The 17,524-nt window shown below is 35.5% G+C and overlaps 1 protein-coding gene across 1 annotated transcript in view; it reads right to left on the bottom strand.

The window, feature by feature from the left end:
• Nucleotides 1-17,524, bottom strand: part of LOC137391649 (clustered mitochondria protein homolog) — a 36,948-nt gene continuing 19,424 nt past the window's right edge. Inside the window, exons 11-27 of the mRNA XM_068078167.1 lie at nt 17,241-17,373; nt 16,600-16,733; nt 16,406-16,520; nt 15,335-15,695; nt 11,477-11,594; nt 10,624-10,835; nt 8,873-9,016; nt 8,380-8,623; nt 8,142-8,232; nt 7,792-7,978; nt 7,281-7,550; nt 6,994-7,119; nt 6,624-6,709; nt 6,384-6,513; nt 3,412-3,561; nt 2,079-2,155; nt 1-526 (exon numbers count right to left, since the gene is read on the bottom strand). Coding sequence (XP_067934268.1) covers nt 385-526; nt 2,079-2,155; nt 3,412-3,561; nt 6,384-6,513; nt 6,624-6,709; nt 6,994-7,119; nt 7,281-7,550; nt 7,792-7,978; nt 8,142-8,232; nt 8,380-8,623; nt 8,873-9,016; nt 10,624-10,835; nt 11,477-11,594; nt 15,335-15,695; nt 16,406-16,520; nt 16,600-16,733; nt 17,241-17,373 — 2,720 coding nt within the window. The 3' untranslated portion in view covers nt 1-384. The remainder of the gene's footprint in view (nt 527-2,078; nt 2,156-3,411; nt 3,562-6,383; nt 6,514-6,623; nt 6,710-6,993; nt 7,120-7,280; nt 7,551-7,791; nt 7,979-8,141; nt 8,233-8,379; nt 8,624-8,872; nt 9,017-10,623; nt 10,836-11,476; nt 11,595-15,334; nt 15,696-16,405; nt 16,521-16,599; nt 16,734-17,240; nt 17,374-17,524) is intronic.

Here is a 17,524-nt window from a genome sequence, read left to right as displayed (position 1 = left end):
TATCAATATACAACTCTTCAATATTTTATTGTTCATTTCTTTGGTAACATAGGTAAACAAAATACATCAATTACATTTTAAATTCTTAATAGACACACTTCACTAACAAGAAACAATTGAGCGCAGATATAATCTAGAGCTTGTGGCCCAGACTCCAATTACCGCCTTGCACAACTTTGGACCCAAACAATTAACACAACGTTATTTATCGGTGAATACACAAGGTGATTTAAAACACATTCTAATTTTGTGGTGCAACTCGCAAGGCATGACAACAAGAATGTCACAGAATGCGTTTATTGCTTGGTTTGGTAATGGGAAATGCAACCTTATTAAAATTGAAAAGATTAGAGAATATTTTTCGACAAGTGATGGGCATTGGCTCTAATCTAGGTCATCAGCCACTGCCACTTTGGATGCTGGAAACTCGATAGTCGGAGCAGGTGCAGGCTCTCTTGTTGACACGGCTGCCTCGTCAGCTTTGACACTTGAAATTATTGGCAAACTTTTCTGCATCACAACAGGACTAAAACAAAAACATTAAGTCTTAACAGCACAAAGACTAAGGTAATAGTAAAAGAGGCTTTGGCAAAAATGCTGTTGTTAAGTCACCATCTAATTCATGCTTCTCTCGTGAAACTCATGACATACCAAGTTGATACCGGTAATATATTTGCTGTACACATCGAAACTGCCGAATCTTGGAGCAATATTATCAAAGTAACAGAACCAAACAAAACTATTTAAAGGATAACTGCATACAAATGCACCGATTTACGAAACTGCAAAGTTTCACAAAAGTTCAATCCTCGTATATTGAAAAGGATAATACATATTGGAAATTATTTTACATATTGAAGTGACTGAAAGATGAGGTATCACTGTAAGTAGTACGTTATTACTATCTATAGCAACATTGAAAGTAGAATACTCGACTCAACATTGCAATAGAATAACAATGATGATGGTTTTGTATTTATTTTTAGCTAATGGCAGTTCTAACGCTGGTTAATACAGTTCAACCTGAAGATTGCACTTAGGAATTGCCAGTAGATACAAAATGCAACTATTAAACTATCATTATTATTACTGTTATTATATTATAAATATATGTAATAACGATGATTATAAGAATCCGAGCACTGAATTTACCTTGAAGGTCACAACAGGTGCTACTGCGGCTCTATGATGCAGATTACATCACCAGCTTAATTCCTCAAGCAAAAGATACGTCTCATGGTAAGTGAGAACACATTCACATCAATGAGCATTGAATCACATGAATTGATTTGCATAGCATGAATTGGACCAGGCAATGCAAGCAATGTACTATATACTAAACTGCATGAATTCACATATAGTTCAACCTCTATTTATTAATGCCTTTGCATACCAACTTTTAAGCGCGTGATGTCAAATGCCTGCAAATACTTGAATTTACACTCGGTTTCTAATATATGACTATGAAAGTTTCTTTCAAGAGAAAGTGATCTAAAGATCAGTAGTAAGGCTTCAATAGTAAGTTATGCGTTAAAAAGGCTGCACTACCGTTTGTCTATCTCTAAGTGACAATAAAAGTGATAATATAAGTGATAATAGATGCCATTTTTATTGATTATTCTTTTATTAATTTAGACTTTGTGTGTCTCTTCTCTTATACACTGCAGGTGTTTTATTCTTGTTTACATTCTATTTATAGTGTATCTTGATGGGTTTATTCGATCCAACGTATGTCAGTGTTAAAATACGAAGTACATGTAGGTTGAAGAATTCAATACATTTAATACTCTCTGGCGGTAAAGTTTGTGAACTCCTTTTAAATTTTATTAAAAGTCGCACAAGTCTAGAATCTCGCACCAGTCTAGCATACCGAAGTGACCAGGCAGTCCTTTATGTCCGACAGACCTGGCCTCATGTTTTTTGTTAACATTTCATCTTGAACAACTAACTTGAACATTCAGTTTGACTACTATCAACCAAAGGTTTGATTGGCAGGTTATGGTTCACAATGTTTATTAAAAATATGGTTGGACTTGTTCAATGCCAGAAAGAGAAAAGGATAAGACATGACAACTCACTTAAGAGGCACTGGAACAGCAATGCCATTCACAACATTGAGCGTGTCCAGGATGCTTCTCACAGAGGGCACTTGAATCTAAAAATAACAAAAAATAATTTAAAAAGGCTCATAAGGAAGAAAAATGAACAGTAATGGTTGAAAGGAAATTTGGACAACCTGCAAATTCTCACAAATAATAATACTGCAAAATAGATAAAAGATTAAAACTTTTAGTTCCAAATTATTTAAGAAAAACTTTTATTAGGGTTAAATTTTTATGTAAGGTCTACATTAGCCTGTCTTGACAGTCCCCCATTGCGCGGGCGAGCAACACAACAGCTTGTCACAAGACGTACTGCACCTGATGCATCAGCGGCACTTATAGGGAGTTGTTCTCTTCCGTCTATGCGGCTTAGTTGCGATGTTATATCGGTCGCTCCATTGGTAATAATGTAATCATAACTGATTTTGCGCAAATTTTATGTAGAAAAAATAAGATTACAACGTTTAACCAAAGACTGCTGGTTGTTTACAACTCTGTTGCAAACTTTAGTAAAACTTAAGAATAAAATAAATTGAAAATAAAATCCATAAAAACAAATAAAACTGACTGATACAAAAATAGAAATTAAACTGACTGAGCGTACAAATAACAACATGTTTAGTCGCTGTTGTTGCTTAAGTTCTCAAGTTCTACTAAAGTTTACCGCAGAGACTGGTCGCTGGTTAAACGTTGTAATCTTTTTTTTTTTGCATAAATTTTTGCACGAAATCCATCATGATTACCAATGGAGCAACCGACATAACATCGCAACCAAGCTGCATAGATGGAAGAGAACAACTCCCTATAAGTGCAGCTGATGCATCAGGTGCAGTACGTCTTCTGACAAGCTGTTGTGTTGCTCGCCCGCTCGACGGGGGACAACTCCGCAAAAACAACAGTTTGTCAAGACAGGCTAGGTCTACATGTGCTGATGTTGACAGCATGTCATATACAAATCAGTCCTCATATTCTAAACTCTTCACCAAACAATTGTGTACCACCATTTTTAAACTGCGTTAATCTGAGTTCCAAATAGCTATGAAAACCTTTCATTATCTCAGCTGTCGGCCCTGATAAGTAGAAGGTATGAGCAGTTCTACAAATGAATCGCTGTCGACAAACAGCTGTTAGATTTACATTGGCATCGGAGGCTCGACCTAAATTTTCACCAGAGAATTCCAAGAACATAACTTTACAAGAATGCCACTAGTATCCTAGCGTACTACTAGTCCATATACACATACATGCATTAACAAAGACTACTGACACAAGGTCAGCATAGACTAAGGTAAACAAATAAACAGCGTACCGACTGAAGAATGGCTTGAATAGCTGGCAAGCCAACCCCCTTGTCACCCTTGCCAAGCTCTACCATCTTTTTCTGGAAGACAACAGCCTGATGAGTAAGGTGTTTGAGACAATCTGAACTTTCCTTAGTCTTCTCATGTCCTTCGCCCAACTAAAGCACACAATAGTTTCTACTTAAAGGTATTATCTGCATGTGCATCCTAATTAAACCATCTGCCTTGAAGGTATTATCTGCATGTGCACCCTAATTAAACCATCTGCCTTGAAGGTATTATCTGCATGTGCACCCTAATTAAACCATCTGCCTTGAAGGTATCATCTGCACGTGCACCCTAATTAAACCATCTGCCTTGAAGATATCATCTGCATGTGCACCCTAATAAAACCTTCTGCCTTGAAGGTATTATCTGCATTTGCACCCCAATTAAACCATCTGCCTTGAAGGTATCATCTGCATGTGCACCCCAATTAAACCATCTGCCTTGAAGGTGTCATCTGCATGTGCACCCCAATTAAACCATCTGCCTTAAAGGTATCATCTGCATGTGCACCCTAAATAAACCATCTGCCTTGAAGGTATCTGCATTTGCACCTTAAACCATAACTGTCACGAACAACTTTTATCGTATTTTCTAAGTAAATCAGACACGCTGATTCCGATTTTGTACTCAAAATAAAGATTAGTCCACTAACCTTCAAAGTCATTTAGGCTTTTTTAAAGCGTTTCAATATCCGTTTCAAAAACAACACAATCGGCATTACAAGCTCCACCCATAAATATGTGACGAAACCTAGCTTTTTCAGAAACGGAAGTTGGGAATGTTTAGTTCGATTTAGAATAATAGAGATGGGTGTCTTAAAACCCATTATTATCTAAATCCAGCCTGTAAAATAGTTTCAGTTTTTTATGAAAGGGATATAAACTATTTAAAATTGCTCGCAGCTTGTTACATGACGTTTAAATGGGCTGGACGCCGAGAAAAATGAGCTCAAAAAGCGCGGTTTTATCACGAGCTAGCGTTGTTATTGCGCTTTTTAAATATGCAATGCTAAATAGCTTATCTACCTTTCAGAAAAGACTGATATTATTTTTAAGGCTGAATTTAGATATTAATGGATTTTAAAACACCCATCTCTATTATTCTAAATCGGTCTAAACATCCCTACGTAACTTCTGTTCCTAAAAGCTAGGTTACGTCACGTATTTATGGGCGGAGCTTGTTATGCCGATCGTGTTGTTTTCGAGACCGATATTAAAACGCTATAAAAAGTTCTTCATTACTCTGAAAGTTAGTGGCCTAATCTTTATTTTGATTACAAAATCGGAATCAGCATGTCTGATTTACATAGTAAATATGATAAAAGTTGTTCGTGGCAGTTATGGTTTAAGCTGCCTGGAAGGTATCTTCTACATTTTTATCCTAACCAAACCTGCCTTGAAGGTATCACTTACATGTGTACCATAACCAAACTAAACTTAATAGTAATATAGCAGTTGATAGTGATATAGCAGTTGATAGTGATATAGCAGTTGATAGTGATATAGCAGTTGATAGTGATATAGCAGTTGATAGTGATATAGCAGTTGATAGTGATATAGCAGTTGATAGTGATATAGCAGTTGATAGTGATATAGCAGTTGATAGTGATATAGCAGTTGATAGTGATATAGCAGTTGATAGTGATATAGCAGTTGATAGTGATATAGCAGTTGATAGTGATATGGTAGTTGATAGCGATATGGTAGTTGATAGCGATATGGTAGTTGATAGCGATATGGTAGTTGATAGCGATATGGTAGCTGATAGCGATATGGTAGTTGATAGCGATATGGTAGTTGATAGCGATATGGTAGTTGACAGTGATATGGTAGTTGACAGTGATATGGCAGTTGATAGTGATATGGTAGTTGACAGTGATATGGTAGTTGATAGGGATATGGTAGTTGATAGGGATATGGTAGTTGATAGTGATATGGTAGTTGATAGTGATATGGTAGTTGATAGTGATATGGTAGTTGATAGTGATATGGTAGTTGATAGTGATATGGTAGTTGATAGTGATATGGTAGTTGATAGTGATATGGTAGTTGATAGTGATATGGTAGTTGATAGTGATATGGTAGTTGATAGTGATATGTTAGTTGATAGTGATATGGTTGTTGATAGTGATATGGTTGTTGATAGTGATATGGTAGTTGATAGTGATATGGTAGTTGATATTGATATGGTAGTTGATATTGATATGGTAGTTGATAGTGATATGGTAGTTGATAGTGATATGGTAGTTGATAGTGATATGGTAGTTGATAGTGATATGGTAGTTGATAGTGATATGGTAGCTGATAGTGATATGGTAGTTGATAGTGATATGGTAGTTGATAGTGATATGGTAGTTGATAGTGATATGGTAGTTGATAGGGATATGGTAGTTGATAGTGATATGGTAGCTGATAGTGATATGGTAGTTGATAGTGATATGGTAGTTGATAGTGATATGGTAGTTGATAGTGATATGGTAGTTGATAGTGATATGGTAGTTGATAGTGATATGGTAGTTGATAGTGATATGGTAGTTGATAGTGATATGGTTGTTGATAGTGATATGGTAGTTGATAGTGATATGGTAGTTGATAGTGATATGGTAGTTGATAGTGATATGGTAGTTGATAGTGATATGGTTGTTGATAGTGATATGGTAGTTGATAGGGATATGGTAGTTGATATTGATATGGTAGTTGATAGTGATATGGTAGTTGATAGTGATGTGGTAGTTGATAGTGATATGGTAGTTGATAGTGATATGGTAGTTGATAGTGATATGGTAGTTGATAGTGATATGGTAGTTGATAGCGATATGGCAGTTGATAGTGATATGGTAGTTGGTGGTTGGGTATCCATAAGCACTAGGGATAGGTTCTGTTGATTGGTAACTAATTCACTATTCTGAAAAAATAGCAAAACTTGTTATTACCCGCTCATTGTAGACCATGTAGGCAGACTTCTCATATCCAAGGGCAGTTCTAAAATCACCCCGACATGAGTATGACCTTGCTAAGAGATGGAATGCTGTTGCGACTTTCAGTGAAGACGCACCGTAAAATCTACAACATTAAGGATATAATTCGTAGCAGGCCTCGTCTGACAGCTAAATGGCACCTCACAGATCTGAACAATTATTATCTCAGCTGTATATATATCGAGAGAAACTCACATGATGAAGAGGTCCTTGGCATTGCTTATAAAATTGCAAGCTAACTCATATTCTCCAACTCCATTGAGGATGAGACCGATGTTGATCTAAACAAATAGTTTAAATTAAAATTTCAAATCAAAATTAACTCAAATCTATGAACAATTGAAGAACAAAAAGTGACACTGAAGAAATCCATGAAAAACGGGTCACTAAGCAAATGCTGATATTGATATGCCGATAATAATAAAGGCTAAATCTTATGAAGGCACAAATTAGTAACGATAGTGGAATGTCTCACAAGAAACATTAAGATCTAGGGCTAAACTGTTCGACATAATCTAATTGCTGCATATAAAATAATTAGGAAACTGGATGAACAAAAACTCACATCAACTAGAGCGACATCAGGGTGCTGCTCCCCAAATGACAGCAAAAGCAGATATCTGGATCTGTAGAGAACTTGTAGAGCACTGCTTATCTGATTGTTGGCGAAGCTGTATATAGCCAGATGTACCTACAGCATGAAACAGATGACCTCTTCTAAGTAAGATCGTCTGATTTGCCATAATATTCAAGCCACGATTGGTCAGATTTGCTGTTACAGAGTTTAACGTTGTCACAGTGAAGAAAATGAAATTTGGTGGATTATACATGATAAAGAGAAACTGCACTTACATAATCAGTTATAGTGCTCGGGTGGTCTATTCCGAGACATCTTTCGTTCATAATAGCAGCCTTTTGCTGATAGGACAACGCCTCCCCAAAATCACCCATCAGATAGTTAAGACGACCAAGCAGTCGACAGCACGCAGCTGTCTCCGAGTGCATCGGTCCGTAGACTGAGAGCAGATTTAATGACTCGTGTATAAGGTTGTAGCCTTCTTTGAATAAGCCTTGCTGAATCTTTGCTTGCCCCGAAGTGAAGAAACGATAAGCGTCTGTGGCCTAGATCAAAAACAGTATATATTATTAATAAATCAGGGTAGACTTGAGCAAATATTAGCGTTAGTCAGATTATATGAGTAAGTCTTGTATGGACAGTACATTAAGTACAACTAAACTGCAAAGGTAAGAAGAAAAGAGGTAAAAATAAATAGAGATAAATTCACTCCAAAAAACTTGTAATTTTCTGTGGAGAGGGCAGAGCGTAATGCATCAGTAAAAACAAATGCTGAGCGCTGCTGACCTTTGGAGCAACATGTTTCACCACAGGGTACATGTTGATGATGTCATCTTCATAGAACGGCTGTCGCTGCCGGTTGTCAAAGTTGTACTCTCTTAAGAGAATCTGTATGCCAACTCGTTGGCAGAATGATCTGAGCAGTGAGACTTTTTGGAACTTGTAGAGCTCACAGGCTGTGTCTATTGAATCACTAAACAATAAATAAGAAGAATTGTAAGAAGGCTACTCCAACAGAAGGAGCAAAGGCTATTCCAAACAAACCGGGAAACCACCAGTTTGACCCTTACTTGACTTGCCACATTAAAGTAACTCTGGTTGCTTCAGCGAACAGGAAGTCTAGTTATGTAACTAACCAGTTTAAGGTGAAATTGAAGTGTTCCTTCACATCGCTGTTTAGTTTCTCCCAGAGACTTTTTGGTACAAGTGCCCCCCATTCGCTTCTCTCTGCAATTATAGTCCAGCCACCATTGCTTAAGTACACTAATAAGAGCTAACAACTCCGAAAATAACAATTTCCCCAGAATAAACTACCACATTAAACTTTTTGGAGTGTTCAACGGAATCCCAAACACCAAGCAAACATCTGCTTACCCAAAGCATTATCACGAGCCTGCTTATTTTTGCTCTTTTTATTTTTCCTTTTCGTTGACTTAGTTTGTGTGGGTGTGATTGCGTCACCGCTGTACGGAGAGCTAGTGGGCAAGGAACAGGAGCTAAGTAAGCAGTTGAGAAAGTGAGCAACTCCAGCTGCTATGTTGGTTGTGTCTGTGCAATGCATATATCTTTGGAATAGGTGCTTGGCAGATCTGCATATCATCTCCATCACACATATTGCCTGCAGTCGGAGAAGAGACGATTAGCTTTTTAACACCATTTTGCGCTTTTACGATAAGGAAATAAGTATTTACAACATACCATAGGCCTTCTTCGCAATTGGACACTTGCAGATAAGCTAAGTAGGGCTTCTAACGAGAACATCTAATGCTAAGCTCAGTATGGAGAACAAATAGCTGCGCTTAAATCTGGGTGTAGCATTTCATTTGATCTAACAATAGCGCAAGAACACGCATGTCCTAGTACATACATATAGATATGGGAGTGTCGGTATGTCCTTGATGAGATTGGCGATACGGCCAAGGTATCTGATATTGATTCCTCTTGTGTGCAAAGACTCTGTGAGAGACTGACCATCAACGGGAGAAAGTGTGTGGTCTGAACATGTCTGAATCTGTAAAGAAAACAAATCTCCCTATAACATCTGTGTGACTCCTCGGTCACTAGATATCAACAATATAAAAGGGAGCGATAGAATACAGCTATTTTATTTGAATAAGGAAACTGAGGCAAAGAACCACGCTTAAAATGTGGAGCTTCATGATGATTATAACATAATACTAAAATATATACTAAACAATGCTGTGCTAATGCCTACACAAGTTGAAGTAATCGAATTTAAGATATGAACAGACGGTAATGGCAACTATATTACAACAGAATTACACAAACAGAAACCTTTATGCTATAGATAAGAAACGTAATACTAATCAAAATTCGGTTCCATTCACCCATGAACAAAGGCGCTTTTAGGTGAGCCCACTAAGTCCATTAAATTAGTTACTACAATTGCATTGCAAAGCTTTATCATTAAAAACCTAAATATTTTAATCCTACCAATTTGTTTAAAGACGATGAAGCATTGAACTCATATCAAATAAAAAATCATGTTTCATGGCACTCAGTGAACCTTAAACATATGATGGTAGCATTCCTCATGAATCAACCCAAAAACCTTAACGAGTGTCATGAAGTTTGAGATGTGTGTTATTTCTTATCTTTTACGTAAAATAAGATTTTTAGGCTAGATAATCTTTTTAGCAGAATCATTAATAACAAGTACAAATGACGTCTAGATTGCTACGTCGATCGTGTGGTTTTGGCTAGTATTTTTTTGAAAGCAAATAAATGTATATATTTGCACAGAGCAATAATCAGATGATTTTTGAATAAAGTTCTTTGCAAGTATATCAGCTAATAAAGTGATGAGGGAAGTTACCATTTGCCAGAAGCCAATTAAATAATTTTACAGCTTTTTTGAACATCAAATTTGATCATAGAAGTTGCAATGAAAATGCAGTTATGTTTGAACAATTTATACATTGTCCATCATTACTTTTTATTGGAATTTAGAACTGTGAAATGGCAGGCATTCATATATTACTCACCAAGGTAAAATCCGGTTCTCACCCAGATTGCTTGTGAGCTATTGGATTTCTATGACAATAAATTAAAATTGTATACAATTTATGAATATGTTAGGAAACTAAAACCTAACTTTTAAATAGTTCGAATCAGTCAATTGTTTAATACGCAGTAAAATAAAATGATTATACTGAAAACCTTCAAGCACCAAATTAAATCTGACAGCACAAGTTATGGCTGATTACTTGGCAGCACAACGGTTAAGGCCACCAAACCGGCGTGATCATAACACAGCTATAACAACTGCAATTTGTAACGACCGGCCACACAACATTCAAACTCAGAAAATTAGAGTAGCTATTTCCTGTCACGCGATTTCATTTGTTGCATTTTAACTCGTGAACAAATCGATCATTTTTGAAACAATAAATTTAATAATGTATTTGCTAATAACTTGTTGTCGAATCAAGATGCGCTCTGGTTGCGCTTAGCCTACCCAAATTCCCAAAAGCATTTGCTTACAGGTTTTTACGACTTGGCAACTTCAGCCAACCAAGATTTTTGATCACCGAAGCTTTGTTTTGGTTGCCACATGGCCATGCTGTACACCGTCCTAAACTAACTATAGTTACTTACAAATGCAGGGATTTGGTGAAACACCAGAAACTCTGTGATTTTGTTGAGCATGGCTTTGTCCGTCTTCAGCGCTTCACTGTCAGGGTCTGCGTGTGTTACCTTGGGCTGGTAAAGATCAGGATTGAAAGAAATACTGAATTCTTTGTCACTGAGAGAGCCAACAGCTCTCGCTGCCTTCTTCAGAACTGTTTCCGTTAGATCTGTTTCTTCATCTGCAATTGGAAGTGCAGTCGGATGAAGGACAGTCAATCATACAATCAGTTCTCACGATGCCTCAAAAAACAACTAATATTAAAATGACAATCTTCATCAGGTACTTGCCTGCATGATTGATCTTATTTGTTGATGTTCATAATAAAATTGTGAAACATGTATGCCATGAAACAGCTCAGAAGTGCAACTAAAGATGACACTTTTACATATAATCAGCTGCTGCACATTGAGCAGGTCTGGCAGGAACCAGTTCAACCACTGGTTGCTGATGAGTCAAAGACGAATCTAGAAAAATCTCTACACACAAAACGGATTCCCCTCTCTGCTTTGTACTTTGAAGCCATCATATGCTTTAGCAAATGTTTCCATAACAAAACACAAGTACAAATCCAAATTAATCAAGTAATAACTAAAAAAATTTCTATTGTTACTTGTTACAGCAAAAGACAAGTAGAAATGTAGGCTGAGTGAGAAACTTGGAATATGTTAGAAATAAAGTTAAGAACTACTTCTGGTTAGAGTCAAATGCCTGCTCAAATTTTACATTACGTGTTGGAAATTCATACGTTGAGATGATCACGTGTAAGTAGAGGTTTGACTGAGCAATGTGATTCGATATGACAAAAAGCAACTGCATTACCTTCACTTAGTTTGGTTTCCTTGGACTCTAAAAGGGTTTCCACTAGTTTTTTCGCCTTTTCAGAATCAGAATCCGACTCTTTATTTGCTGGGAAATTGTTCAGAGCTGCTTTTACTTCCTGAAATAAATTTTTTTATTCATGTCCTTGTAATGAGTGAAGGTTTACAGGTGACTACTCAGAGAGATTGATTCCATATTAGGAGTTATGTACTCTTCCTAATAAACGATTAGTTGAGCTAAACAGGACTCAAGGCAATATTGTCAACTCGCAATGTGCTGGCTTTGGGTAAAGTAACATTTACATCTGTAACCGAACTTGTTCCAGAGTGGCACTTTAAGCAATGGGCTCTTCCAGATAAACTCATCTTTACTGGTTTATCAAGTAGACAATGACAATGGTCTATGTTTGCTCAGACGCTGTCACTAAATTTTGTAAATGTAGCACTGTTAGACACCCGTTGTGCAAATGCTACCCAAAACCAATGGCAGGCATACTTCACACTTCTACATCCAGCACATAATTTAGAGTTTGTTAAAGTTTTTCTGGCTTTTTTATTGTTAATATTGTAAATACTTACTAATCAAGACTGCCTGACACACCATGAATATTTTATTGTTAATATTGTAAATACTTACTAATCAAGACTGCCTGACACACCATGAATATTTTATTGTTAATATTGTAAATACTTACTAATCAAGACTGCCTGACACACCATGAATATTTTATTGTTAATATTGTAAATACTTACTAATCAAGACTGCCTGACACACCATGAATATTTTATTGTTAATATTGTAAATACTTACTAATCAAGACTACCTGACACACCATGAATATTTTATTGTTAATATTGTAAATACTTACTAATCAAGACTGCCTGACACACCATGAATATTTTATTGTTAATATTGTAAATACTTACTAATCAAGACCTGCTGACACACCATGAATATTTTATTGTTAATATTGTAAATACTTACTAATCAAGACCTGCTGACACACCATGAATATTTTATTGTTAATATTGTAAATACTTACTAATCAAGACTACCTGACACACCATGAATATTTTATTGTTAATATTGTAAATACTTACTAATCAAGACTGCCTGACACACCATGAATATTTTATTGTTAATATTGTAAATACTTACTAATCAAGACCTGCTGACACACCATGAATATTTTATTGTTAATATTGTAAATACTTACTAATCAAGACTGCCTGACACACCATGAATATTTTATTGTTAATATTGTAAATACTTACTAATCAAGACTGCCTGACACACCATGAATATTTTATTGTTAATATTGTAAATACTTACTAATCAAGACTGCCTGACACACCATGAATATTTTATTGTTAATATTGTAAATACTTACTAATCAAGACTACCTGACACACCATGAATATTTTATTGTTAATATTGTAAATACTTACTAATCAAGACTACCTGACACACCATGAATATTTTATTGTTAATATTGTAAATACTTACTAATCAAGACTACCTGACACACCATGAATATTTTATTGTTAATATTGTAAATACTTACTAATCAAGACTACCTGACACACCATGAATATTTTATTGTTAATATTGTAAATACTTACTAATCAAGACTGCCTGACACACCATGAATATTTTATTGTTAATATTGTAAATACTTACTAATCAAGACTACCTGACACACCATGAATATGTTATTGTTAATATTGTAAATACTTACTAATCAAGACTACCTGACACACCATGAATATTTTATTGTTAATATTGTAAATACTTACTAATCAAGACTACCTGACACACCATGAATATTTTATTGTTAATATTGTAAATACTTACTAATCAAGACTGCCTGACACACCATGAATATTTTATTGTTAATATTGTAAATACTTACTAATCAAGACTACCTGACACACCATGAATATTTTATTGTTAATATTGTAAATACTTACTAATCAAGACTACCTGACACACCATGAATATTTTATTGTTAATATTGTAAATACTTACTAATCTTACCTGCTGACACACCATGAATATTTTATTGTTAATATTGTAAATACTTACTAATCTTACCTGCTGACACACCATGAATATTTTATTGTTAATATTGTAAATACTTACTAATCTTACCTGCTGACACACCATGAATATTTTATTGTTAATATTGTAAATACTTACTAATCAAGACTGCCTGCTGACACACCATGAATATTTTATTGTTAATATTGTAAATACTTACTAATCAAGACTACCTGACACACCATGAATATTTTATTGTTAATATTGTAAATACTTACTAATCTTACCTGCTGACACACCATGAATATTTTATTGTTAATATTGTAAATACTTACTAATCTTACCTGCTGACACACCATGAATATTTTATTGTTAATATTGTAAATACTTACTAATCTTACCTGCTGACACACCATGAATATTTTATTGCTAATATTGTAAATACTTACTAATCAAGACTGCCTGCTGACACACCATGAATATTTTATTGTTAATATTGTAAATACTTACTAATCAAGACTACCTGACACACCATGAATATTTTATTGTTAATATTGTAAATACTTACTAATCAAGACTACCTGACACACCATGAATATTTTATTGTTAATATTGTAAATACTTACTAATCAAGACTACCTGACACACCATGAATATTTTATTGTTAATATTGTAAATACTTACTAATCAAGACTACCTGACACACCATGAATATTTTATTGTTAATATTGTAAATACTTACTAATCAAGACTGCCTGACACACCATGAATATTTTATTGTTAATATTGTAAATACTTACTAATCAAGACTACCTGACACACCATGAATATGTTATTGTTAATATTGTAAATACTTACTAATCAAGACTACCTGACACACCATGAATATTTTATTGTTAATATTGTAAATACTTACTAATCAAGACTACCTGACACACCATGAATATTTTATTGTTAATATTGTAAATACTTACTAATCAAGACTGCCTGACACACCATGAATATTTTATTGTTAATATTGTAAATACTTACTAATCAAGACTACCTGACACACCATGAATATTTTATTGTTAATATTGTAAATACTTACTAATCAAGACTACCTGACACACCATGAATATTTTATTGTTAATATTGTAAATACTTACTAATCTTACCTGCTGACACACCATGAATATTTTATTGTTAATATTGTAAATACTTACTAATCTTACCTGCTGACACACCATGAATATTTTATTGTTAATATTGTAAATACTTACTAATCTTACCTGCTGACACACCATGAATATTTTATTGTTAATATTGTAAATACTTACTAATCAAGACTGCCTGCTGACACACCATGAATATTTTATTGTTAATATTGTAAATACTTACTAATCAAGACTGCCTGACACACCATGAATATTTTATTGTTAATATTGTAAATACTTACTAATCTTACCTGCTGACACACCATGAATATTTTATTGTTAATATTGTAAATACTTACTAATCAAGACTGCCTGACACACCATGAATATTTTATTGTTAATATTGTAAATACTTACTAATCAAGACTGCCTGACACACCATGAATATTTTATTGTTAATATTGTAAATACTTACTAATCAAGACTACCTGCTGACACACCATGAATATTTTATTGTTAATATTGTAAATACTTACTAATCAAGACCTGCTGACACACCATGAATATTTTTACTAACTCGTAAAGCCTGTCATTATCAGACTGCCTTAAAAAGATAGTCAAGTTTTATGGGCGAAGTTGGAGTGACCACAGGGAAAGCGCAGTTAGCAATGCATGTACATACCGTCTCGTCTAGAGCAGCAATACTGTCAGACACTGTCTTGCTGTCAGACACTGTCTTGCTGTCAGACTCTGTCTTGGTGTCAGGTTCTTTCTTGGTGTCCAACTCCGTCTCGCTGTCAGTTTCTGTCTTGGTGTCAGGTTCTGTCTTGGTGTCAGTTTCTGTCTTGGTGTCAGCTTCTGTCTTGGTGTCCAACTCCATCTTGCTGTCAGACTCTGTTTTAGTGTCAGACTTGCTTTTGTCATCTGCATCTTGTTGACTGTCAGCTTCTGACTGCTTTTTAGCGCTTGAAGCAAGTTCTCTCTTCTGCCGCTGTTGCTCTAGGAGGAGAGCTGCAGTTCTCACAAATCCCATGTATCTCATGCTATGTACGAACACAAGGGTCTGATGAATTACACGTATCTCGCATGACACATGAACACAAGGGTCTGATGAATTACACATATCTCGTATAGCACATGAACACAAGGGTCTGACGAATTACAAGTATCTCGTATGGCACATGAACACAAAACGACATGAACCCATGCATTTAAAAATAAACAGGACACAAAATTTGATTGTTGCATCCTCCCTTCCCCCAATTAACAACTTTAATGCCACAGCCATGAAGGAGAGTAATAAGCAGCTTGTACAGCTTATAATAAAATTACTAACAACAATAAGAGTACTACCATTTGAGCTCCATTTATGTTTAGCCTACAAAGCACTCCAAAGGTGTTAACCTGGTTCATAACAATTATGAGATGATGTTATCATCTTGTGGACAGTAACACAACTGTGAAACTGAAAGTCATAGAAATTTCTTTAATTAGATAAATGAATAATATAACAGCTTTGAGTAACCTTCACAAATTTCCCAAAGTTTTCCTCTACTCTGTGAGTATATAAGGATAAGATAGCAAATGTAAAATCAAATGAATTAAAATTCATCTTACACATCAGACAATAGGACTTGGACATCACTAGACTACTATGGATGACAATGGATGAGCGTTAATTCTAAAATGACAATGACTTTACTTGGTCAGGTAAAAACTACGCCCGGGCTCTAAAATCCGCAGCAGTACTTACTCAACAAAAGCATCCACCAGCTCTTGTCTGAGGGTCATGAAAGAGTGCCTGCTTTCCAGAGGGTAGCCAGCCTTACGCAGATCCTCGGATATGACAACTTCATGGCCTTCTATATCTACGGCAATAGGTGAAATCTGTTGACAACTCAACAACGACTCATTAAAAGCTCAAATGACAGAAGGAAACCATCATACCTTTAGTATAGTTTATATCAACAGGGAAAGTTCGCAAGAGGTCAAGTATGTATAATCTGCTATCATTGCCCACAATGCCCTTGCAATCTGCAGATGAATACAGCTCAATCGTCTCCCCTTCATGATTGATCACCCTGTAAGGTATGAAATGAGCTGTTCTTAGTGTTTGCCAACCTATTTCATTTTTCCCACCAACTCTTTTTTATCCCATTTTATAAAGAATCTAGCACTTCATTTGTATGAGATAAGACGGCGAGGCACAGCTGATAGAACGGAGCAAACATTCTACACACATGTACACAGATAAAAAAAATGTCAACAAGGTTGATACAAGCTACTTGTTTGTCCTTACCGGGTATTCACAGATGAGTAAGCAAAATTTGGCCAACTTTCTTAGCAAACTGAGAATACAACATCATGCATGCAACCACACTCACCTTCAACCACAATTGACAACATTTATTGTCTGTTGTTAAGTGCAGACATGAGAGTTTGAGTGCCTACTTTTATTTCGTATCTGATAAAATTTTGCTCTTCAAATGAAACATGTCTATTCATGCTATCTGATGGTACAATGAGTTCTTCACAGCCATTAATCAGTATAAATAGACACCGAGGAGGAAAATAGTGCCAAGCCTTACTTGTGAGGACGGATTCTCAGACTAACACCAGCTTTCTCTAGCAAAGGCTTGTATCGGCTGTCAGCTACGACTGTCTTACCAAAGTCTATTGAACCTTGCACAACCGACTGCTCTTGTTCCTTTTCAAGGATACCTAGTAAGACAAGAACACCGCGACTAAACATCTGGAGGAAGCAATGCTTTTACTGCTGCCCATTTGTTTGCGAACAACTCTCCATCATCATTGCTTGTAGAACTTTCTACAACTGGGTGCTAATTAGCCAAGTGCTAAGATGAATGCTTAC

The sequence above is a fragment of the Watersipora subatra genome, chromosome 3 (assembly GCF_963576615.1).
Source record: "Watersipora subatra chromosome 3, tzWatSuba1.1, whole genome shotgun sequence".
Taxonomy (NCBI): Eukaryota; Metazoa; Bryozoa; class Gymnolaemata; order Cheilostomatida; family Watersiporidae; genus Watersipora; species Watersipora subatra.
Note: the sequence above shows the minus strand (reverse complement) of the source record. Positions and strands in the feature narration are given on the sequence as shown.